At 40.3% G+C, this 25,240-nt stretch overlaps 1 protein-coding gene and 1 long non-coding RNA gene across 2 annotated transcripts in view; one reads left to right on the forward strand and one right to left on the reverse strand.

Annotated features, from left to right (window-relative positions):
• Nucleotides 1–3,726, forward strand: part of LOC128468381 (uncharacterized) — a 41,680-nt gene extending 37,954 nt beyond the window's left edge. Inside the window, exons 2-3 of the long non-coding RNA XR_008345825.1 lie at nucleotides 1,986–2,086; nucleotides 3,457–3,726. This is a non-coding gene — a long non-coding RNA (uncharacterized LOC128468381). The remainder of the gene's footprint in view (nucleotides 1–1,985; nucleotides 2,087–3,456) is intronic.
• DNAJB12 (DnaJ heat shock protein family (Hsp40) member B12) lies at nucleotides 354–24,701 on the reverse strand. Its single transcript, XM_053450067.1, has 9 exons — nucleotides 24,500–24,701; nucleotides 11,600–11,777; nucleotides 10,758–10,903; nucleotides 4,080–4,259; nucleotides 3,776–3,849; nucleotides 3,173–3,282; nucleotides 1,966–2,138; nucleotides 1,192–1,333; nucleotides 354–1,045 (listed from the first exon to the last, which is right to left on the reverse strand). The coding sequence occupies exons 1-8, from the start codon at nucleotides 24,630–24,632 to the stop codon at nucleotides 1,212–1,214; spliced, it is 1,116 nt and encodes a 371-aa protein (XP_053306042.1). The 5' UTR covers nucleotides 24,633–24,701; the 3' UTR covers nucleotides 354–1,045; nucleotides 1,192–1,211.
• Nucleotides 24,702–25,240: the final 539 nt, after the last annotated feature.

The following is a 25,240-nucleotide window of genomic DNA, read 5'->3' on the forward strand; positions in this document are numbered from 1 at the left end:
TAAGTATGGCACTTATTTAATTGTCCATGTTAACTTCTCTGTATCTGCTGTGTGTGTGTCTTGCCTTTCTACAGTAAAACAAATTAGTTCAAACTTTAGGTTTTTTTTTTTATTATCTGGCACGTAAGATTTAAGTTGTGCCAGTACTTTTTCGTATTGCCTTCTACGTAGCTTTTTCTCCCCCATTTTCAAACCACTCATTAACACCAAGTAAGAATCGAGCCCCTAATATCTACTGCCACCTCAGAATATCCTTCCGACATGGCCAGTTACTCTTAACAGTAATGAGTCCTTTTAGAATGCCAATAAAAACACCATACCATTTTTGTTGGCTTCAGTGGAAAGAACACACATTTAAAATGTCTCTAGATTTATTAAATATATTCCATCAGATGCAATTATTTTAAATATGAAAGACCCAGGTCTTGGTCACTTGCCAATACACAGAAGATTTCACACAACAGTTTTAATTATCAGGGCAGAACACTGGCTAAGAGATGTAATCCAATGCCTGCATAATTATTTTGCTTTAAAAGTACAATATATATACAGCTATAAATTAATTCTAAATAGATTTCTTTTTTTCTTGCTATAATGTTTTCCTTTGTTCTAAAAGTCTTCTGATTTCAGTACAGTTTAAAGAAGTAAATCAGGCCTCTGTCCCGTGGCAAATCCAGACTTGTGATAAAGAGTATTTTTCCTGGCAAACTGTCATGACAATTGTGTTACATCCTATATACAGAAGGGTTATAATGAAGGTACCAGTGCATGGGTAGCAGAAGAAATTCTGTAAAGGAAAAAAAATCAGCTTTTCAATCCGGTCCTAACATTGAACTAAGCCAAATAACGTCAGAGGTGTTGTGCGTTGACATTTCTAAAAGTTTTTTTTATGTATATATATTTCCATTGTTATCGGGGCCTGCAAAGTTTTAGCGATCAATGAGCTGAAAGTCCCTCCGGGAGTGAAGAAGTAAAGGTGGTTTTCATTTAGCTCGTCCTCCTGGTTTGTTAGGAACTGCCAAAAGATTTCAGCTACTTCAAAAATCTGCAAAACAGATAATCAGGTTTAGATTAATACAGTTTAATAGTTTACCTTTAAGAGAAATGCATATATCATCCAAGTGTTAGACATGGAAGTTCATAAACCATATGCAAATCTGTCTGTTTACACTATGAATTGAAGGATTTTACCTGTGCTTTCTAAGCAAGGACTAGCCATGCATTGAGGCTTGAACTTCACTCAGTCGATTACAGCTTGGAGTGCCCATCCTCTGTGCTCTCTGGTACAGGTCAGAGTCCCCAAAGTAACGAGCTCGGTACAGCAATCCTTCCTCTGATGTTAAAAGAAAAAGCAAAATACTTTATAAAGTAAGTTAGAACTGTATATAAAGCAAACGGAGTACATGACTTAACAACCAAACAAGAACACGGCATAGGGGCAGAGAAGAAACGCAGAAGTACAGCTCTATATTTAAATAAACCGATCCGGTTGTGGATCAAATTTAGCCTTCATAAACATCACATGTCCTACATCTCACGACACAAGATGTGAAAATGTTACAAAATGATCAATGACTTAATTTGCACCCCCTGTCTTCAGTCCTTCAATAAAATCCCTCAAGGCTCAATTCTTCAGGGAAGACTATTGCCAAGTTAACTTCCATCATCCCACAAACCTCACATATGTCCTGGTCCAATGTTTGAATGTCCCACCATACCCTCTTCGGTCTTTACATATGTTTAGCTACGTTATTCATTTAATCAGTATATACATAGTTGTGTGCCTGATTTTCACCCTCTTCTGTGTTGTAAGCTCATTTGAGCAGGGCACTGCATTCCTCACTTTTTATTTCTGTAAGTCCCAATTGTTGTGTGGTACACAAATTATGCCCCTTTTACAGATTTGAAAGTACTGCATAACATAATGGTGCAATGCAAGTCAATAAATAAAAATAATGTACTCACTCTGTTGCTTTTCTTTCCAGCAGTTATTCCTAAGGTTTGCTATGAAGTCTTCTTCTACACTCCTCTCTACGCTTCTCAAATTTGACCCAGTGTACTCCTCATCAAAACTATCTGATACAAAGTAAGGGACCTTCAACTGCTCAGTGACCCTTCTGTTTATGTGACCAACAGACCTGTAGATAAAAATACAGAGAATTTTAGATTACTTTTACATGTGAGCATAAAAAACGCCCTTGTGTGAGGTTGTGTGTTTCAAGTGACTTCACCTGTAACCACAAACCTCAGCGTCACTATAATCACTGCTGAAACAAGACAGATATACAGGAATCAATTTGTTTTCGGGTAAATGGCTGTGGAGTGTGTGTAGCAACCTTGTCTTCCCTTGGCCCAATCTTGTGACAGACTGCACGCCAATATGTAAATTAACGACAGAAAGACATCTGTTGTGCATAGTTGGCTGTATTACAACGAAACAAGTGGGGAGAAACATCTCTAGATGTATATACCAGGGATAATCAAGGTGTATCCCTTATACTGGCACACCATATAATCATGTAGCTAACTTGAAAATCAAATTATTAAGATTACTTAAGTGCAAGTTGAATTTTTAATACACATCCTACTCCTGTGTCCGACATAGATGACAAGTGTATTGTAGTGAAGAGTCACATTTCCAAATGCACAATTGTCCCTTTGTTTGGTGTTTACAGTGTGCCAGTAATGGCTGTAAAAGGGAGTGATCCCTATATGGCGTATATGTGGTATTGCATTTTAACAAACATTAAAATCACTGCTCCAAAATAAACAAAAATAGTAAAATAAGGCATTCTGTATAAAGACAGAACTTACCCAGCAAAGTATTAAAGAGTAAGAAACATCTGAAAAGCCTAAAACATTGTTCTATTAAAAATGTAATCTAACTTCATGGTTTGTTTTATGGTTTTTTTTATACTTTTGTGTCTGTTAAGGCACTGTAGATGAGGCAATATATTACTGAATGTTCAGATTTCACATTTTGTTTAAAGCAGTGCAACATGGTATAATTTTATCTAACTTTTACAACTTGTGCGACATCTGTACTAGAATAAGCAGCTAAACATTTTGTAGAATTGTTTGCAAAATGTATACAGCTCTCCAAGCTGACAAATTAATTCTAGTTCCATACTGTATATGAACAAACAGTTTTATGTACAATAAGAGTACTTACGGTCGATGGCTCAGGCTGTAAGGTGGATTGGACACCATCATTTGACTGAGGGCAGAGACTATGATGAGGATTAGAATGGGCATCAGCTGAACAAACATTCCAAAACTACCCTAAAGAGACAAGCAAAATACACATGGTTGACACAAAAAGAAAGTAATGATTTACTTGAAGGGTCTGACATGCTCACATCTCCAGAAATTGTGTGCCCACAGTCAGTTGAGTGTGGTTGGGGCAAGGTACATTGTTTTTTTTTGTTTCTAATGCCAATAAAATTTTTGATGCAGGGCGGCCGTTGAGTTAGCTGAACTTGAAACCACTAAACTAAGCTAGTTTAAACTTGTCCATTCATAAGAAGTTCAGTTGGTGCAGTTCAATTGCACTGAACAGCTATTGGGTCAATCGTTGAGTTTGTCAACCAAATTGTCAAGGTGGCAGCCACAATGGATTTCTGGCCTAACTTGCTTTTAAGCCTGGCTTTGAAGACAGACTGACTTTTTAACAAGATATTTCTTAATTGATTTCTTTCATAAGTTTGTTCATTCCCAGACCTATTTTGTTCTCTTTAAATCTCAAGAACAAAAAAATTTTTTTTTTTTTACTGACCTCTGCTTGGTGATCTCGCCTGTCTTGCCTCTGTGCAAAACGCATCCGTCCATTACTGTATACATGAACATTACCTGCAAGTATTAAGGATCAAAATGAGTTAACTGGAAGCTGCCTTCCATATTACATAAATGGTCAGAATATCCGGCACCATAGTGTGTCACAGTGATAAAACTACATAAATATGCATGCGTGTGGCCAGATGATGTAACATAATATAAAGGAATTTTACTTGAAAGGCTGGTGGAATACACATGTGCCCTATTGGTTTGCATTTTGATTAAATGTTTACATAGGTACTTACTAGAAGGGAATCCACCACCAAAGAACATGTTGAAGAGGTCTTCAGGAGAGATGTCTGCTTCAAACCCTCGGTGGAAATCGGAGTGCCCATGTCTTGAGGCACTAACCTTTTCTTCTCCGAACTGGTCATACTGCCTCCTTTTCTCTGCGTTGCTTAACACTGCATAGGCGTTCCCAATGGCTATACAGGAATTAGACAAAGTTAGAAACTAAAAAACAAAAAGTCTACAATTATATAGCAACTAAACACACTATCATGCTTTAAGCAATAGAGGAAGAGAGCACCATTCTAGTGGCCGACTGACCGTACTGGCGTGAACAGACTCCTGTCCGCAGCATGCAACAAGCCAGTGCCGGAGCGGACTGGGGGAAAGTATATAGCATGCTTGGGGATGTATTCTGTGGGGAAACGGGGCAAAAGCGTTCAGGAGCATTTTCTATACTTTGTATTTATAAGGGGTGCACCTTCAAATTTTAAAAGGGACCATGTGACACCACATCTGTTTGTCCCATATGTTATTTGGCCCCATTCTAGTTTTCATGTATTGTACCTCCATCCCTGTGTTGTACCACCTGTTTTACCAAAGGGCTATATTCACCAACATTCCCAAAACTTAAGGGCTCACAGACCCTGTGTTTCCCTTGTGCTGGTCGGATTCCAACAAACGCTTGGCGCCTGACCAGGACCTAGACACCAATTCATGTAATGGAGCAGCGGCTAGGAACAGAGTGTATGCCTGCCGACAATTGGAACTGCGACGCTATGCACACCCGTTGTCACACCACGTCGCTCTTTTGAGGTTATACTACATTCGGGAAGGCTGGTTTTATTACCTATAATCTTTAAGACTGAGGTTTACGCAGCCACGGCTATGGAACTCTGGCCTGGCTCCCCCTCAAACTATACCTGGGGATGTTTCGGATGTTGTCGCTCAGGGTCCTGACGTCGGATCACGTCCGATCACGGATCATTGGCTTTTTGGAACCCAATATCCTCTGACCCTGAGCTCTCCATTGGTGCCCCTGGATTGATGCTCCTCCCTGGAGATCACCCCAAAATAGTGACTCTTAGTTGGGTCGGCATTTCTGGCCGCAGAACTGTATAGAGGCACCCGGCTGTATGGTGGTTGACCAGATAATGTCTGTGCTGTTCACAATAAATCCAGTTCTGTTTGCATCCTAAGTTCCTTGAGCAATTGAGCTTTCAGGGGAAAGGAAGATCTCTGCAACAGAGCTACTCAGTCTGAATACTGTTCTCCGTCACAGACCACACAGCTAGCATATGCCTTAAAGTGCATATGATAGGTAGACTATCCCTTTTAGCGCAACCCTACTGAATAGCGATTCTAAATAAATATATGCAACTTTCTAGTACATGAGGTTTATTACAGGACACAGATTCATTCATGGATAGGTACTACTATTTTACATTTAACAGCATGTAGAATGTATTACTGTTCCTAGCTTTAAAATCACTTAGAAAAGGTTTTAGCGATGCCAAATTCACCGCCTATGAATACATTCATCACCTGCAGTAGACTTAGGTCTGGAATGTATTTTACAACTACATGATAAAAGACAAATAAAAATGAGTTAGTGAGCACAAAGCAAGAAACAGTTAATCCTTTAAGCTCTCACTTGCAGCATTTTGGTCAACCTTGGACCCTCTGAACCTTTAGCCACAACACAGATTATAGTAAATCATACGTGGAACAAACAAAAGGAGCTTCAGTGCGCTGGACTGTAACCTGGTTTTGTAATGTATGCTATCCGTAATGCATGTACTAATACTGCATATATTACTGTACATCTCTACAGTGTCTTGTGATATGCAGTCTGTAATATAGTCCAGAAGTCTCAAACTATGCAGACTATGATTCTCAGGAATCTCGAGACTTGGCAACCAGCGAGAAGGCTGCACAATTTGCCATTTTCTACACTGTACCGTAAGCACTAAACATTTGTTTATAACCATATTAAAGATTAAAGCGGTCTGTGTTTTTCAATTATGCATCTGCTGCTATACAAATAAGATGCTATGGAGAAAAAGAAAAAGCTAAACCCTTCCCCACCCCAAGCCACCAATAATAAGTGGCTCTGTTTATTTAATCAAACATTATACTGTGTAGCAGCCTGACCATACTGTAATAATTTGTATTAATCTGTTCTCTTAAAGGCAGTGCTCCTAATCTCAGCTTGCTACCTGTATAAAAGACACCTGTCCACAGAAGCAATCAATCAGATTCCAAACTCTCCACCATGGCCAAGACCAGAGCTGTCCAAGGATGTCAGGGACAAGATTGTAGACCTACACAAGGCTGGAATTGGCTACAAGACCATCGCCAAGCAGCTCGGTGAGAAGGTGACAACAGTTGGTGCGATTATTCGCAAATGGAAGAAACACAAAATAACTGTCAATTTCCCTTGGTCTGGGGCTCTATGCAAGATCTCACCTCGTGGAGTTTCAATGATAATGAGAACGGTGAGGAATCAGCCCAGAACAACACGTGAAGATCTTGTTAATGATCTCAAGGCAGCTGGGGCATAGTCACCAAGAAAACAATTGGTAACACACTACGCCGTGAAGGACTGAAATCCTGCAGTGCCCGCAAGGACCCCCTGCTCAAGAAAGCACATGTACAGACCCGTCTGAAGTTTGCCAATGAACAACTGAATGATTCAGAGGAGAACTGGGTGAAAGTGCTGTGGCCAGATGAGACCAAAATCGATCCCATAGAAAATCTGTGGAGGGAGCTGAAGGTTCGAGTTGCCAAAGATCAGCCGCGAAACCTTAATGCCTTAGAGAGGATCTGCACAGAGGAGTGGGACAAAATCTCTCCCGACATGCGTGCAAACCTGGTGGCCAACTACAAGAAACGTCTGACATGTTTTTGCCACCAAGTACTAAGTCATGTTTTGCAAATGGGCTTAAATACTTATTTCACAGAGTGAAATGCAAATCAATTCGTAACTTACTTGAAATGCGTTATTCTGCATTTTTTTGTTATTCTATCTCTCACTGTTCAAATAAACCTACCATTAAAATTATACACTTATGTCTTTGTCAGTGGGCAAAGGTACGATGTCAGCAGGGGATCAAATAAAATTTTCCTTCACTGTATATGCTTTGTGTTGTCATTGATGAAATAAACAATTTTTGTTCTTTAAGAGTGTGTTTCGGTATTAAGTTATTTCAGGATCTGAACTAGTTTATGGATGTAAAATATTCCCCTAACCTACCAAGTACACCTAAAAGCCATCAGTCCAAATTGAAAGTGACCCTGCAGGTTTGGCCCAGGAGGCACCAGGGCTGTCTATTTGTATCACTATTATATAATGGACAATGTGGAGATTTATTTATTTTTAATTCTACTTATTGATTAACCGTTGTATTATAAAAAGGCCCTTCTTGCAAGTAAAGTTTGTCCCCTCATAATGTACCTAATTTGTGAACAGACTCATTCATATAACTTGGGGAAAACCAAATAAAAAAAAAAGTCGGAGTAAATTGTAAACAAGTAAATTGCAAGAGCGCAGTCCTCTGCTACTGCATCAGTATGTATTTTGCTTATATTTGTCGATTTTGTATTTCCTCTCCATTACAGCGGATAATATGCCGACACTTTAAATACAATGTATTCATGTTTTAGGCCAACAGGTATTAGTGGTTTAATTTATCACACATGAAACAGGGCAAATAATGTTTAATTATTAACATGGCTACAGAGACAATAAAAAAGTGGGGTTTAGCCTGTTAAAAAAAAAAGTACTTGAGCTAGCTAGTTTATAATGGTGTAATGTTATCAGGGGAGGCAAAAAAAAATTCAACTAAAGATCTCCAGAGCATTTAAGCATGCTTGGCAGATATGTACCTGGTACATTGCATTGCATTATAGGGTCTCTTATTACGTCAATACAAGCAAAAAATTAACTCAGACTTCCTGAGCCGTGTACACACTTTCTTAAAATCCGCATTAATTAGGTCAATGGGACATAGAAAAAAGTGCTTGGGGCAAAGATAATCAGTGTTATACAGCGCAGAATTGCTTCACCAATTGCGGTCCTTATTATCTTTAAAATCCCTCAGTAAACAGACCTAATTCAGGCAAGGAGAACATTATGTACTTGCTACTGGTCACTAAAGTGTGTGTTTGCGGTAAAGACCTGGTATGTTCTGGATGTTTGTAGAATGGTTTAACTAGTGCATGACAGAAATAATGAGATTCAGAACACGTGTTGGGTATAAATAAGAATGTATACATACTATGCAAACAAATATATGACTCATATGAAAAGAAGAAACCTATTCAACGCAAGAAAAGAATATTCTTTTGTTTGTTTTGAAATTGAACACGCTATGACAAGGAATTTCAAAAACAGGCAGTTTGCTTAGAACAAACTATATATATATACACACACACACACACACACACACACACACACAGTATCTCACAAGAGTACACCCCTCACATTTTTGTAAATATATTATATCTTTTCATGTGACAACACTGAAGAATGCTACAATGTAAAGTAGTGAGTGTACAGCCTGTATAACAGTGTAAATTTACTGTGAAAACACAGCCATTAATGTCCTTGGCAACAAAAGTGAGTACACATGAAAAGATATAGTAAAATATTTACAAAAACGTGAGGGTGTACTTTTGTGAGATACTATACACATGACAACTGTAACATGATTAGGTCCGTTGTGTAAAACAGGTACCCACAGCTTCTGTTATGTGTGTGTGGCACCAGCTTACTGAGGTACTGAGGTTCCAAAAGGCCCTTAATACACGAGTGGGACTTTAGAAGCCACTCATCACAGATGCTGGCATGCATCTGGACATTCATTTGCTCCTTTGCAACTGCAAACAACTATTTCGTGTGTGTGTGTGTGTGTGTGTGTGTGTGTGTGTGTGTGTTCGGAGACACAGCCACTTGTTACACCATGTAAAGTGCCATGGGTTTCCTTGCTCTTGAGGTTTGTAAAGGTCTGGTTAGTAGATATTTCCATAGAATCATCACTGTAGCTGGATCCCTGCTCTTATACAGTATATCACAAAGGGTGGGATTCTGGACCAACGTCATGTCAGCAGGTTCATACAACAGAGCAAACGGCAAAGATTCTACTTCCCTGGAAACAATACAGAGTGCCCCCTACGATGGTTTTCTGAGTTATGGGCACACCGAATGCCAGTTATGTTGGCAAGACAAGCATCAATGATAGACCTTCTACAGGTTTGTAGAGAATTATATATTTATATGCAGCTGTCATCAATACATGAAATGGGACATACTGGCATTGTCCAAACCAATGCTTAATTCTCACAGTAAGCAGAATACCTTACATGTCTTCGGAAGAACAAATTACAATTAGGCAATTAATTATTTTAAGGCACACATCTTCTAGTAGTTTTGCATAACAGCTATTGTTTGAGAGGTAGTCATCACTTATAACGCATCAAGGTGTTTCTGGTTTTCTTAGAACCCAATGAGCCTTAAATTAAACGTTATAATATTCTGGCAGTCTCTTCATATGTCTGTATCGTAGATTAATTTCACAAAAACCCTTTTGTTTAATGTTGGTAAGTACAATGTATGCATCTTGTGACACAAGCATGACATCGCTGCCTGCTCTGCAGGCCCTTTACACAAGCGCTTTAATTGATCCCTCCTGATACTCAACAGAAGTCTTATCGCTCAATCCAGTTGGTTATTAATTGTCAAGCTATGGATTATTTTATCTCCTGTATGTCTGCAGCACCAAGCAGGAAAGGTTAACCAGTCCATTGGAATATAAATGTGCTAGGCTAGTGCATCCACAAAGCAGAGAAAACCGTTATTATAACTAATAATGTGTAATTCTGCAGTATACTTTTCTGAAGTACAAGTCGTATTTATATCATATCTCACACAAGACGTTCAACTCCGTGGCAAACTTTTGGCAGGTTGCATATGCACACGCCAGAAGATTTGCAAGCAAGATTTTTAATTTGTTATAGGTGACAAATTGTCTGTCTAGAGCTCCATGTTATAAGGTGCAAACAGGCAACATAGCTTCACAGACTGGATCCAATATCTTTTTTTTCCTACATCTAAGCAATACATCCTCAGATGAAGACATATGTCTTTTAAAAGCATGCGGACATTAATTTTGTTATTATAATCAGTAAACTGAAGTGCATTATTAGCAGAGCCTGCATTACAGGTTCTGGAAATCTGTTTATAATAGCTGTCTGTGTGCAGAGTTCTATTATGTGTATTTGTCATAATTATGATGCTCTGTGTGTTTGTCATACTTTAGTTATCGGGAGGAGTGCTTCAAAATTATAGCAATTGAAGCCCCCTTCAGACTACTCACCAGTTACAAGGCCATTCTATTTAGACCAAAAGCACATATCCCAGTCCCGTACGGTTGTGTAGGCAACAAATGTGTGCATGTGGCCACCAATAGACACATATTCTTAAATGAAATTACCGTGGCACTTTAGGAATTATAGGCTGCGGTCTAATCCCAGAGCCATACAAAATGATACATATGTACAGCGCTGTGGAATATGATGGCGCTATATAAACCAATAAATAACCATTTCGAAATAGAGACATTTAAAGACAATTGTGTCATGTAAAGCAATCCATGACAAGCTCACTACATTCTATACAGTATGGCCTAACTTACCTTTAAAAGCCTCCGTAGCTCCAGGGGCGCGGTTCTTATCTGGGTGAAATTTCAGTGCTAGCTTTCGGTAAGATTTCTTCAGATCCTCTTCTGTAGCATCTCTGGTCACACCCAAAATTTCATAGTAGTCTTTACATTGTTTTATTCTGGGGAGAAAACGAAGTGAACGCATAAGTATTAGGGGGATCTATTAAAAGACACAGTTCAAACATTTTATATAATAAAACTGAAAATAGCTGAATATATCGGTCTTTGTGTCGAAACATTTTCCTTTACAGAAAACGGCTGATTAAGTGTCTGGCTGAATTTCTTAGTTATTGAATGACCGATTTAAGAGGTCTGTTAATGTGTTATCGGACATATGAAATGGCAAGGAGTCGATAACATGCAACAGTGGAACCTTGTTAAACCATGTATACAGAAGCAGTTGTTTAGACAGATTTCATTACGCTTAATTTTTGCGTGTGGAACAGCACCATCATGTGGCAACGTTACATTACACGTGCAATAGCATAAAGTGTTCAGAGTGACATACCCAGATACATATCAAAGTTACAAAAACGTACATTATATATCTAAATTCTGGTATGCTGTGCAAGAACTATGGAATTGATGCATTAAATAAATCTGTTGAGTCTTTGTGTGATTTGATGTGTCATTGGAAAGTTACATGGCAGCAACATGAGGAAGCACATCAAACTCCAACATGGTGCATCCACAACGCACTCCATCATGCTTTCCTATTGAACGCTCGTGGTTTTGCCATGGGGATCTAGAAAGCAGAACTTTGATGACTAGGGTGTAGAGGAGTTTGGCATTTGGCATCTGTGCCTATAACTCACTTTTTTACTGCCTCTAGCTGGTCTGGCGTATAGGTCTTGCCAGTATCACCCCCAGCCTCCCCGTTGGCAGAAGGAGTGGAGTCACTTGCATTCTTCCGTCGACGAGGACTTGAAGGTTCTGTGCTGTCGGACTGGGTGCCGTTAGGATGGCTGTTTTTCGTGAGGGATTCTAGGAGCTCTACCAAAGGAATGAACAATATTTGGGTTAATGTGTACTCTTTCATTTAAATAATCACAGTATGAAAGGCACATTTATCAATATATGCAAAGACACAGCTGAAAATACACCTATGGTGTGTTACATTTGGAAAACAGAGAAATGATATAAGATTACCTAGACTGGAACTTCTCATGTTCTTGGTGGTAAGTGTGAGTTATCCTTTAATCACAATTTAAAAAAAAAAAAAAAAAAAAAAAAAAAAAAAAAAACTAGCATAAGAAAAAATGCATTTCCAATGTTCTAGTTTTTTTCATAATGTAATGTTTTTCAGGCAGGTGTACATTAGTAATTTGTGCGTTGTAGCTGTATTTTCTTAGCCAAGTCAGCTAAACACCCTGCCTCCTTATCATAAACAGAATGGTTGAATATTAATCACCAAGCTAGAGACTGGGACCAATAAATGTATATGGAGGGAAAATAACTTCATTAGCACACTTCCCCAGGGTTAGCCCCCACATTAAGAATTTTAACAAAAAAATCAACTGAAATTTTCATTTTTTTTTTTATTGTATTGTCCATAAATATTTTGTGATCTAGATGCTTCTTCTCATGGGTAACATATTTCATTGTAACGTTCCCATGATTTAACATTCTTTATGCTTTAATCTTTCCACATACACACACACAAACGTCATTATTAATGATTACACCATATACTGGAGAGAAAAAAAAAATTTATGCAAACAATTTTAACAATATCATAGATAGGTCAGAAACCCCCACTAAAATGAGATATTTTTTATGGCTTCTTGGGATTTTGCAGTACAGGGTTATGCAGCCGTCCATCGAAGTTCCTTGTATTACCGTATTTGCTCGATTATAAGACGACCCTGATTATAAGACGACCCCCCAAAATCTGAATATTAACTTAGGAAAAAAAGAAAAAGCCTGAATATAAGACGACCCTAAAGGAAAAAAGTTTTACCAGTAAATGTTAATTCATGTAAACTATTTTTTTTAATAAAAGCTATGATTGAGAAAAATATTTTTTTTTTGTTTTTATTTCTTGTATTTTCCAACCTGTCCCCCAGTTACGCACATCTGCCCCCAGGCTTGCCACACCAATATGGCACTGTGGCCCATGATATGCCTTTTAACCCTCTATATGCCACTGTGCCCCACGGTATGCCTTTTGACCCCCTATGTGCCACTCTGCCTCCAGAAATGCCTTATACCCCTATATCCCATTCTGGCATTTAGGGGGTTAAAATGCATATTATGGGGCAGAGTGGCATATAGGGAGGTATAAGGCATTCCAGGAGGCAGAGTGGCATTAAGGGAGTTAAAAGGCATTATATAGAGCACTCTGCCTCCAGAAATGCCTTATACCCCTATATGCCACTCTGGCATTTAGGGGGTTAAAAGGCATATTATGGGGCAGAGTGGCATATAGGGAGGTATAAGGCATTTCAGGAGGCAGAGTGCACTATTAAATGCCCCCTTAACGCCACTCTGCCTCCTGAAATGCCTTATACCTCCCTATATGCCACTCTGCCCCATAATATGCCTTTTAACCCCCTAAGTGCCAGAGTGGCATATAGGGGTGTAAGGCATTCCAGAAATGCCACACACACACACACACACACACACACACACACACACACACACACACTTACTTACCGGTGCTTCCAATTTCCTGCTGTATTGCCGGGGCAGCGGGTTGACGTCTCATTCCGCGGCAGCCGGAAGGAGGTGGAGTTGGCAGCGGGGGTTTGTATGCGTCCGTCGCAAATACCTTCCCCGGCTGTCAGAGATCAGGAACTCTGGAACTCTGATCTCTGACAGTCGGGGAAGGTATTTGCGATGGACGCATACAAACCCCCGCTGCCAACTTCACCTCCGGAAGCACCGGTAAGTGTGTGGGGAGGGGGGGGGCGACGACAGGAGGATCCAGGTGCCCTGCAGCGGTGCGGGGGATCTGGATCTTAGTCTCCTAATCAGACCTCTATTTGAGGTCTGATTAGAAGACGACCCCGATTATAAGACGAGGGGTATTTTTCAGAGCATTTGCTCTGAAAAAAACCTTGTCTTATAATCGAGCAAATACGGTATTTATGCTTATAAGTACATAGCAATTAAACTCAAGGATTCTGCAACACCCAGGACTATACTTGGAACACATTCTACCTTAAACAGCCTCCTATTACCCCACTGCTGCCAAGAATAATGTGCGGTGTTCTGGGACAAGCTACTTTTCAGAGAAAAACTAGTGAATGTCACAACCGAGACTATCCCAACTGAATCTGTTGGTGAAAACAATTGCAACAAACAAGTGAATGTTATTCAAGAGTATTCACCACATTATTACTCTGCCTTATTAATAAACTTGCTGATTGTGGTTCATGGAGCCTTTGCAAGGGTAGGTGAGGAGAAGGCCAAGAAGTTGATTAAATAATTCTGGTCCTGGCACATACCTCATCTCTCACAAGGGGGTTTATTAACTAAAGCAGGGCTTGACAAATTTGTTGTGAATCCAGGCGCCAGCTAAAAGTTAGGAGCCAGGATTTTTTAAACTAACCGTTCGTCAGGAGTGATCTGATCATCATCATCAGCCCACTTACTAAACTCACAGCATTTGACCTGGAAGCACCCTGGACTTTCAGGTCAGTGCCCCCCCCCCACTGCTGGTGTTCCATTGGAGCACAGCATTGATTGATAGTTAGTCCCCTGCAATGCCACGAATGTGTCATACACAATTGTGGCATTGAAGGGGTTAACACTGCACTGCCGCTCTCATGGAGCGATCAGGCAGCAGGGGAGGGTTGGGGCCCTCTCTCACTCTGTCCCTGAAGCTGCCTCTGGCAGCCAGGACACAGACGGTAGACCAGCATCTGGTGGGAGGAGTCTCTGATCACTCCTGTAGGAGTGATCAAAGGGCTTGTGGGGCTTGTTTTATTAACGCTGCGCTGTCGCTCTCATTGAGCAATCAGGCAGCAGGGGGATGTTGTGTCAGTGGGGACCCAATCAACACACAACCCCCTTCTCTGAAGCTGTCTGCGGCAGCTGAAAACACAATTGCTAGTTTCCTGGCAATCGCGTTTCCAGCCTACAGAATCACTCCATGGGAGTGATCAAAGGCTCGGGGTGGCTGTGCTGGTCTGGGGGTGTGTGGCATATGTGGGAGGAAGTGTGGGAAGCCTGGGCTCAAAACGTGCATAACTGGAGGGGGGCAGGTTGGGAAATAAAAACAAGAAATGCATTTTTTCAAAGTTTTTTTTTATTCTACTGTTTTTAAATTTGATTTTTCTCCAATTTAATGTGTTTATCAATACATTGCAATTTAATATCTATCAATTATAAACTAACAGAAAATTGTATTAATCAGCTTATTAAATGGATTGTTTTAACTAATTTATCAATTCTTTATTAAATGGATCATTGATGTATATATTTTCCAAATATTTTATGTATTTATCCATTCTTTATTTAAAAAATAGTTTCTATTTACAGAAATTACAAATATTTGATATGTGGTGGAGCATCACTTTAGAAGGGACAGTGGAGGCTTTACAGTAAGGAAATCTAAACATGTATTGTATGGGCATGGCTCTCCTTATGCTAAAACAAACCCAAGGATTGCTAAAGGTTTGAGTCCCTACAGCAGGAAGGAAAAGGGCACACTGGATGGGCTGATTTTTATCGGTCATCCAATTCTATGCTTCTATGACCATTATGAAGCAATTCATCGGCCAGAGTAACAACATTGTTCTAGACTACATCAAGGTTATGTCAGCTTCACCAAGTGTAGTCAGATCCTGTCACATGGTTGATTTGCACTGGCATGAATGGACAGACTATAGTCATAACTACTACCTAATACAAAACAAGCTTATAATGAGATAGAATTATTATTACCCCACTAATTAACTATAAAGTAACAAACATAATATGAGTCACAGTCTGGGAAAGGTGAAGGGAGTTCTTAATCTCAGAGCAATTATCTGCCATTGTTTTTGTTTACCTAAGATTTGTTACCAATCAAACATTTGGGAGTGTGGTCAGCTTTAGGAATTAAGTATTTTGAAGAATAGTCTGCTAACAAAGTTAGGAAGGGTACTTCCTAGGGAAAAAACCCCAAAGATATGTAAAATAAACTACTGACCATTGAGCTCATTCCAACAGCAATGCAGATGAAGTCTAATTTACCTTTTTCCTGCATAGATTTCTACGACAGAGAGTCCTCTGGGTGATTAAGGCAAGCAGCGGTATTGTTTATTACTAAGCTGCTTGATAAGTGTATGGGATCCACATACGGACATAATCTTACAAAAACTTCTTACCTGATTTGTTTATTGTACTCACATAAGATAGATATTGTTTTTTATTCCCAGAAAGAGAAGAGTTTCCATTTACCATTTGCATTTTATTAGAAAAGTCTTTCACTCATCCATAAAAGCCAATGAAAATAAAAAAAACTGCTAAAGAGATTCTAATATCTGTTCTGAGTTTAGAAATACCCATATACCAATTTTTAAAGTTAAAGGGCAATAAGTACAAGCAGTGTTTTGCCATTTCATAACCATTTTATTTCCAAATCTGGTAATATCATCCCCCTGTCCTATTTGGGACATCTTTGAAGCTGACCGGTTCAACTCTTTCCATGCACTAATTCTACCACCAGCCTTTCTGAAAGTTTGAATTAGATATTTTTTTGTGTGTTTCTTTTTAACATACATTATACTTCAGGTATCTGTCACAGCAACCCCCTGAGGCTTAGGACACATGGGGATATGCTTGAGTTTAGGAGCGGGCACTGATGGATTCCAGGGGAGAATCTTTGCCTGCCTGGCCATTGCCCTCTTATGTCGTAGGGTGAACGAGAAACTGTCTGGTCTTCCTTAACCAGACTCCCATGAACTACCCGACTATGGGGGGGCTCTACAAGCCAGGAAATGCTCGATGCGCCTGACCGGGACCCAACAGCATATTCTTGGAACTGTACGGCAGCTAGGAACCGCGGTGATGCCCGCTGACAATTGGAAGTATGTTGCTACGGACAACTGCTGTCCCACCACGTCACTCTTTTGAGGTTACATTAAGCCTTTGGTAGGCAACACTCTGATGGTTGGGGAGAGGGAGCTCATTTGGAAACCCTAGTTTTATTACCAATCTTTAGGACCGGGGTTTACCCAGCCACGGTTATATAACTCTGGCCCGGCTACCACGTGGGCTATTTCCGGGGAAGTCTCCGATGCTGTCGCTCAGATCACTATTTCGACCATAACATCCTTGGAACCGGAACTTTCCATTGGTACCCTAGGATTGACACCGCTCCCTCAGGATCATCCTGAAATAGTGTCTCTGTCGGGTGGGCATTGCTGGCCATAGAACTGTATGACAGGCTGTCGGGGTAGTTGATGGGATTATACCCCTAATCCGGTTATGTTTTGTGTATAAACATCTGTTCTGTCTTCAATAAACTCACTTCAGATTGTACCCTACACTAAGTCTCAACGAGTGCTTGGGGGAATATGAAGGGTTAATCCTTTGAGCAATAAAGCTTTCAGCGGCAAGGGAGATCTCTACGGCGGAGCAACTCAGTCCGAGTACGGGTCTCCATCACAGGCAGTGTTTTGTGTTTGACCTCTGCTTATTTCCTCGACAACATTGACTCTACGGTATCCTGACCCAGGCGTATTCTCATTTATTCTGATCCCTGGTATCCTGACCTCTGCTTGGTTTACTGGGCCCATATCCCATTTGGGACATTTTGGAAGCCCCCACTGTAAATTACACCATAAGTGCAACAGTGGAAGAAAACACCATATTTAGTTCACCAACATCCCATGATTCCAACAAGGCCTCACATGCATAGTTCATGCATTTTGTGAGGAAGCCATGAGGCCATAACTGGAATATGCGCAAATTTTCAGAAATTGGTTTACTGGGCCCATACCCCACTTGGGACATTTTGGAAGCCCCCCCAATTTAAATTACCCCATAAAAGTATATGTTTATGAACAGTAGACAAGTCAAGGTGCTCAACTAGGGTAATTTTGACAGCTTTCATGCTTGTTAGTGACAAGTTTAGGCCACTGACATTGACCAGGGAGACAGATCAATAATCAGTGACTTAAAATGTCACCAACAAGTGATCAGGTAATAATTATATATATTTTATTTTTTTTCCACATCCAGGGGCTGCCATAATGATCAGATCACTCCTATTGGCCAGGAATGAGCTGATCATCATCAGGCGACTTACTAAACTCACAGCATTTGACCTGGAAGGGCCCTGGACTTTCAGGTCAGTGCTGTTTTTTTTTTTTTTTTTTAACTCTTTCAATGCTGATGCTCCATTGGAGCACAGCGTTGACCGATATTTAGTCCCCATACACATTGCGGCAATGAAGGCGTTAACGCTGCACTGTCGCTCTCAGGGAGCGATCAGGCAGCAGCGGAGGGTTGGGGCTGGTCTCCACACTCACGAAGAACCCTCTTCCCCTGTCCCTGAAGCTGCTTCTGACAGCTGGGATGCAATTGCTGGTCTATAGACCAGCCATTGCAGGGGGAGTCTTTTTGATGACTCCTGTAGGCTTCCATGCCTACAGGAGTCATCAAAGGGCTTGTGGGGGCTCGTTTTTGCTGTTGCTGGTCTGCCTGCAATTGTGGCGATGTGGGGGCGGTTTTGTTCCGGTCTGGTGGTGACATTTGACCAGGAAGTATCAGGTACATCCCGGTCCGGAAGGGGTTAATAGTTAGACAGTCCAAAGCAGGGGGTTTTCCCTGGAACATTAGTTTCCTCTAATGCTTCAGGGGCCCGCTGGACCACTAATTTTCCTTGTCAGGACAATTACAGCACTGTTCTCAGCTACGCCTCAGCGGGCTGCGGTGCCGTGAAGCTAGTGTCACTGGACCAGCTCGTGAGCCCTGTTCCGCTAGTATCGGCTAGCGCTAGAAGCGGTTAACCATTTCGATCGCGGCAGGAAGTATTGCAGAACCAACAGATGTACCCAGCCGGGGTACAAGGGGTGTCCGTGACACTATCCATTAGTGTATTACTGCAGTTGCTGTTGGTTTTCCACCATGTATAACCTAGTCTGGATCTCTTCCAAAGCACTAAGGTACTGCTGTAAGGTGAGTCCAGAAAGTGGAAGATACAGTGTCGAATTTCAACTCAAGCTGTAAATAACTCCTACGATAGTCAAGATGGCACTTGTTAAGGTACCAAAGTACAGAAACTGAAATAAAAACTTCTTGATGTTGTAAAATAGAGTAAACTGCAGAGTATCAGTTGGGGAAAGGAGACTTCAAATTAAAATTAATATTTGCTTCATTAATTTTATGGCTATCGGGTGATTAAACCTTTGCAGTGTTTAGCCATTCTGCCTCTAAGCTTACTGGACATTAAACCTGCTGACTAAAGGAAGACGTTTGTAATCTCTTTAATAGACAAATGTGTATGTTAATCATTTGAGATCTGCCTGTTATTCAGGAGGTTTAGGAAATAAGGCAAGGAAGGATGTTAATCAGTAACAATCAGAATATACTCCACAAATCAGTGGATGTGTACAATTTATATTTATACTGTATATTTACACTACTATGCAAATGTTTTAGGTACATGTGAACAAATGCTTTAAAAAATAGACATGTTAATAGCTTATTTTTGTCATTTAACAAAATGCAAAGTAAAAGACAAAAAAGTTAAAAACCTTAAGTGAAATCAATTCAGTGTGACCACATTTTGCCTTCAAAAACAGCATCAATTCTTCCAGGTACCATTCACAAAGTTTGAAGGAACTTGGCAGGTGGGTTGTTCATAACATCTTGGAGAACCACAGTTCCTCTTTGGATTTAGCAGCCCCAGTTGCTTCTCTCTCTTCGTGTAATCCCGGACAGACTCAAATATGAGATTGGGGCTCCGTGGAGCTCATACTGTGCATTCCACGCTGAAGATAGTTCTTGATGACTTTGGCTGTCGCTGTCATGCTGCAGATGCCTCCCTGATGGTATCTGCCTATACTTCAAAGCATTGAGGAGACCGTTAATTCTAACCAAATCTCCACCATGCTTCGCTGTTGCCTCGTTCTTGTGCCGCTCTCCAGTCCTTCAGCAAATAAACTGTGTTCTGCTTCAGGCAGACCTTGCTGATGGAGTATAACTACATTGTTGCTATGCCCAGTCTTGCCATGGTATATGACTTGACATTAAACTTTCCAGCGACCTCACCTTGTTAAGGAGTTTGGCAGTTTTTAAACCTACATATTATATTGATGATCAGTAGTACCTGTTTGGTAGAATTGTTAAGTCATACACCAAACCATATGCCTGTATTTGTGCAAATGTACCTAGAAGAATTGATGCTGGTTTGAAGGCAAAGGGTGGTCACACCAAATATGGATTTAATTTACATTTACATTCTCTTTGCATTTGATTAAATGATAAAAATAACTAACCTTGTCTATTTTTGAAAGCATTATTCACAGAACTTTTTTCACACTTGTCTTGAAAGAGCAAGATGCAATAAAATCCTACTGTGTTTTTACAATTCTGTCTCATCTACCAGCAAATTATTCAAACCAGATGACCGCTTTAACCAGAGCATTAAAATGGAAAACGCTGGCCAAACATTATCAGCTGTATTTTTTCAAAGGCATTCTCAGTTGAAAGCAAATCTTTTCACCTTATCTTGCAAGACATTTTTCTTAAGAGTGTAATAGTGTCCCTGCAGAATTTAATGTGCCTCTGCTACAGTAACTCTCGCTTCAAATATGGTGATAGAGAAAAGAAAAAAGACCATTTAAAACTACTATAGCTGCATCATTACTTCTCTATCCAAGACCAACAAATGCCCCTTTGTAATAATAATAATAATAATAATACCAATTATCAGACATCGTCTGGTCTTGCATACTCTCTTGTAACAGGGGCATTGTGAACCAAGCAAAAGACTAAAGCACAATGCTTTACAGGGATTTCTACAGGGTGATGTAACAGCAGGCAATGGATACTTCACAAACAATCACAGTGCAGTGCCTTACCTTAATACCGTACTGGCTCAAATAAAGGCTGCAACCGATTATAGGGTTCATAATTAATAATGCACCTTACTTATAGATATGCCCCGCTGCCGGCAGCGGAGGTTATCTACGCGCACTGCGCAAACGTTCACCGGCTGCCGGAGAGGACGATCCAGCGCTGCGGGCAACTAGACTTGTGCATTCGTATTCGGGCGAACATGAAAACGAACATGATGGCGGCAAAACGTATGAAGACACACAACACGAAGAATCTTCGTCTACTAATCTCCCTGGTCCCTTCCCCATCTAGCCTACCTTATCTATGCTTGCAGGGCCTATGCCGAAAGGTGGCCCCTGCAGGTGACCAATAAAGTCGCTTGCACGGCCCTTTAACTCCTGATGGCGAACCTAAGGATTTCCGCTCCCGCGGTTAACCCCTGTGATACTGCGTAGATAATGGATCGGAAATCCGTAGGTTCGCCGTCAGGAGTTAAAGGGCCGCACAAGCGACTTTATTGGTTGTTCATACGGATTTGTAACTCTTTGAGCGGGGAGACCAGTGATCTCTCCAGGCCAAGTTGCGGCACCAGGGTTTTAAAAGTCTGTAGGAGCACAAGGCTTGTCTTCAATCAACCAATAAAGTACAGGCGACCAATAGAGTTGCTCGTACAGATATTTAAAATCCTGGTGCCAAAGCTGCTGCGTAGTCCATACCGCATTAACCCCTTCTACAAAAAACAACACCTGCCTTGTGCTAAACCCCGATTATAGGCCGCACCTCCACTTTAAAGACTTAAAGTGTGTGTGTTGGCCTATATTCGGACAAATAAGGTAAATTAAAGCTTTAATAAAGTAACGCAAAATCAAATCAATATACATACAAGAATTATTTTGTCCTAAAAACTCAAGTCTTACAACTATTTATTTCAATTGAGGTACCCCAAATAATCACTTAAGCAATACATGCTGGGCAAACTAAGCTACCAATTTACATGAAACCCAGTAAAATCCTAAAATTACTAGTGAATTGTATTCTAAACATTGGAGTTACAGGTAGGCAGGTTTACACAAGAGTTCCATGAGGTCTAACGACACCCGATATGGGCAAAGGACAGTACCATTGAACTTAAAGTGAACACTTCCCTTTCAGCTAACAAATGCATATTAAAGTATTTTCTAAGTACAATTATCTGTTCCTTAGCCGGTCAAAAAATTAGGTAAATACAACCTCAGATGAACAACACATGGCATATTACACCGTGTCATGATTTATTCAACAAAAACAAAGCCAAAATGGAGAAGCCATATGAAAAAGTATATCATAATTTGAAAAACATTGGCCAAAACATCAGATGACAGTCTATTCCTCCGTCCTAACAGTAAAGAACCCTTCGTAAGACTAAAGGAGTGCCCCTCCTTCTGGGTTTTATAGGCTAAAACATAAATCTTATATTTTGAGTCTCTCAGGCAGCGCTTGTTTTCAACATCAACCCATGTCTGCATAGGAATGTTTAGTCACCAAGCTTTTCTGACAGATCCAATTGTACTATTGAGGACTTTTATGTACATCCTGAAGACATGCACTGCTGGAAACAGAGTTGTGGACAGCTGCTCTACAAAGATGTGTACCCATAACCAAGATGGGGCTCACATGTAAATAGAAATATGTAGTATATATTGCAGAAATTAAACCATAAAAAGCTGAACCATATGGGTGACTTTAAGGTCAATGAACTGGGAGAGGCAGTGGTTTTATATACAGGCTTCAAGATTGTCTACTTCGATGCTTCAAATTATGCAGTTTGGCTCCTTAAGCCAAGGATTCTGCTTATATTTCTTGTTTAATACATACGCACCACTTTTCCATTTTCTTAGTCTTGCTGACCGGTTTAATGTGATGGTCTGCTGCCTTCACTAAAACCCATGTGAAATATTATTAATAAGTATACAGATGTTGCAAGCACACAATAGCTGTGATGCAAAAAAATGGACATAAAGGTTTGTATACTATAAACTGATCACCCAGCCATTATACATTATACACTACACAATGATCGCACAATGAAAAACCTGTACGATTCCTGCTGTCATGCAGGAGATCAAACGTCATGGCACATAGGAGATGCAGCTGAATATATTTTTGTGGCTCTCTCTGCAGTTGCATGTAATCAGTGGGTGAATAAAGCAACAAAAATTTACTTTATCACTCTCTTTGCCAGGGATTGTTGACCAAACAGCCCCATAATAAGTCGTCTTCTCTTTGTGGGTATATTTAGAGCTGGTGGACTGCTAAACGATCATAAATGAGACAGACTTCTGAAAATAATAATTTCAAGCTTGGAACAGGGAACAGGCATGCTCCATTTTGTGCCACTTCCAAAAAACATTAACAAAAAAAAAAAAAAACGTTTCAAATTCAAGGCACTTACATTATTATATTTTGTGGTATTTCGGTCAACTAAACTGGTTTGGGGACAGTTAAATATTAGAAAAAAATGTGAAAAATTTAAATGTATTACTCATGATACGTTTTGGACTACACATTAAAAATGGCATCAAAAGAAAGCTCTAGCTGTCCTTTAAAACAAAATATGTGTATGGGTGCAGAAAAAAGATCAAAAAGGAGAATAATGGTTAAGGAAGCATTGCGTTAAAATGCTGAAACAGGTTTTTGAGCACTTCAGTAAAAAGGGGGTTAACCAAGCCATGTTTTTCGAGCAAGGAATGCCAAATATTTACTCAGGATATATTTTATTGCTTTCCATTCACAGATCTAGTTTTTGTGTGGCACATGTCGCAATCACAAATGATCCTTCTCCAAACGTTTGGGATCGCAACACCTTTTACTTATAATCTCCAACGTGCTCTATAGCGCACAAAGTACTTTTGTCTAGTAATTCTTAGACAAAATCGAAATATATAGCAAACACCATTCACAACAACCATATATACCCAACGACTGCTACAAACAGATTATTATTATTTTGGCCTTTTATAAGCTACTGTACACAAGCATCTCAATCTTGAATGATTTACTTGTAGCTTTAGGAATAAAGGGGTATGTTGGTTGTATAGTGGCTCTTCGCGGCCTACTTTACAACACATAGGAAAATACGTGATTTTGCTAACCCTTGATATTTTAGTCTTTTTTTTTTGCTCCATACAGCACATGCGCCCACTGCATCATGGGAAACGTAGTCCATTATGTGCTTCGTCCACTATAATCCCTCGCTAACCAATAGATTGCCAATTCTGAATAACATTCATAGTAGAGGAATGCCCCAATATACACCAAGGTACAACAAGCCATTTAACCCATGAGCCATTTAACCAACAAAGCAAGAATATATTGAACTACAATCCTAGCATGCAATGGGTGGCGGCCATATTAACCGCACAGCGGAAGCGCCATGTAGTTTCGAAAATATTTGTCAATGCAGTTCTATCGTGTCCCAGTCTCCGAGCCCCCGGGCATCCCCCAATAATGCTAACGTGTGGATTTTGTCGCGCGAGTGGAGATCATAACTTACTGTCATAATAACAGCAAGAAGGTGGAAACGGTTTTGTACGGCAAATAAAGGACTACAAATTCCAGCATGCAATGCGTGCGAAGAAAGCTTTGCGCGTGCCCAATTAGAGCATACGATGCATAGACTACCCAAGCACTAGCCATCCCCCACCCGCCTTCAACCTCCGGTCCCGGTTCTTCGCTCTTACCTCGGGCCTCAACCGTGGGGAATAGTTTCTGGGCTTTCTCTAGGAAGCGGATGGCCTTTTCGGTGTTCTGGTTGTTGATGGCACCCAGGGCGATGGCAATGCAGCGCTCCGCTTCGTCCCGGTTTGATTCCATTGCGGAATCGCTGCTAACAGGGGCTAGTGGGCGGCGCTCTCAATACGCATCATCACAATTCTGTCGCTATTTGATGTCATCACACAGACCGTCCTCAGGATGGTTACCGTGGACCAATCACTGGAGAGCAAATCATTGAATGCATAGATTTTATTTGGGGGTTTGAGGTGTTAATATGTTCAAGAACTGCTGGATGCTTCCCAACATTTCCAATGTCCAAATTGTTATAAAAGGGGCATGTTTTTTTATTTGTGATCTGCTGAGAGCTGGGTGTAATCTTAGAGTAATAAAAATTACTCATAAAGGTGAAATGAAAGTGTTGATTCATGCGCTCAGTGCAATCCCCTTCAGCATCCCGTATACCAAATGGTTTTTACCATTTTTACCATATGCGCATTTAATTAAGTTTCTGCTTTTCTGTGTTTGATCTACCCGCACAAATAATACATCCCCTTTTTCCCGGAAAAAATAAGGCTTTTATTTAAAAACTATAGAAACATGGTAGTAAGTAAATAATATATATATACATGCACCTACTATGACCATTGACAAGCGAAGTGAATAACACTGATAATCCTGTTATCATGGCACCTGTCAGTGGGTGGGAT

Source organism: Spea bombifrons, chromosome 11, assembly GCF_027358695.1.
Source record: "Spea bombifrons isolate aSpeBom1 chromosome 11, aSpeBom1.2.pri, whole genome shotgun sequence".
Lineage (NCBI taxonomy): Eukaryota > Metazoa > Chordata > Amphibia > Anura > Pelobatidae > Spea > Spea bombifrons.

Excerpts from the sequence above, each read along its gene's own strand:
- DNAJB12 (XM_053450067.1), bottom strand. The coding sequence starts at position 24,632 with ATGGAATCAAACCGGGACGAAGCGGAGCGCTGCATTGCCATCGCCCTG. Across the intron at positions 4,260-10,757 it reads AGCTACGGAGGCTTTTAAAG|CCATTGGGAACGCCTATGCA; the intron begins GTAAGTTAGGCC and ends ATTCCTGTATAG. Across the intron at positions 1,334-1,965 it reads CTGGAAAGAAAAGCAACAGA|AGGAAGGATTGCTGTACCGA; the intron begins GTGAGTACATTA and ends TTTTAACATCAG.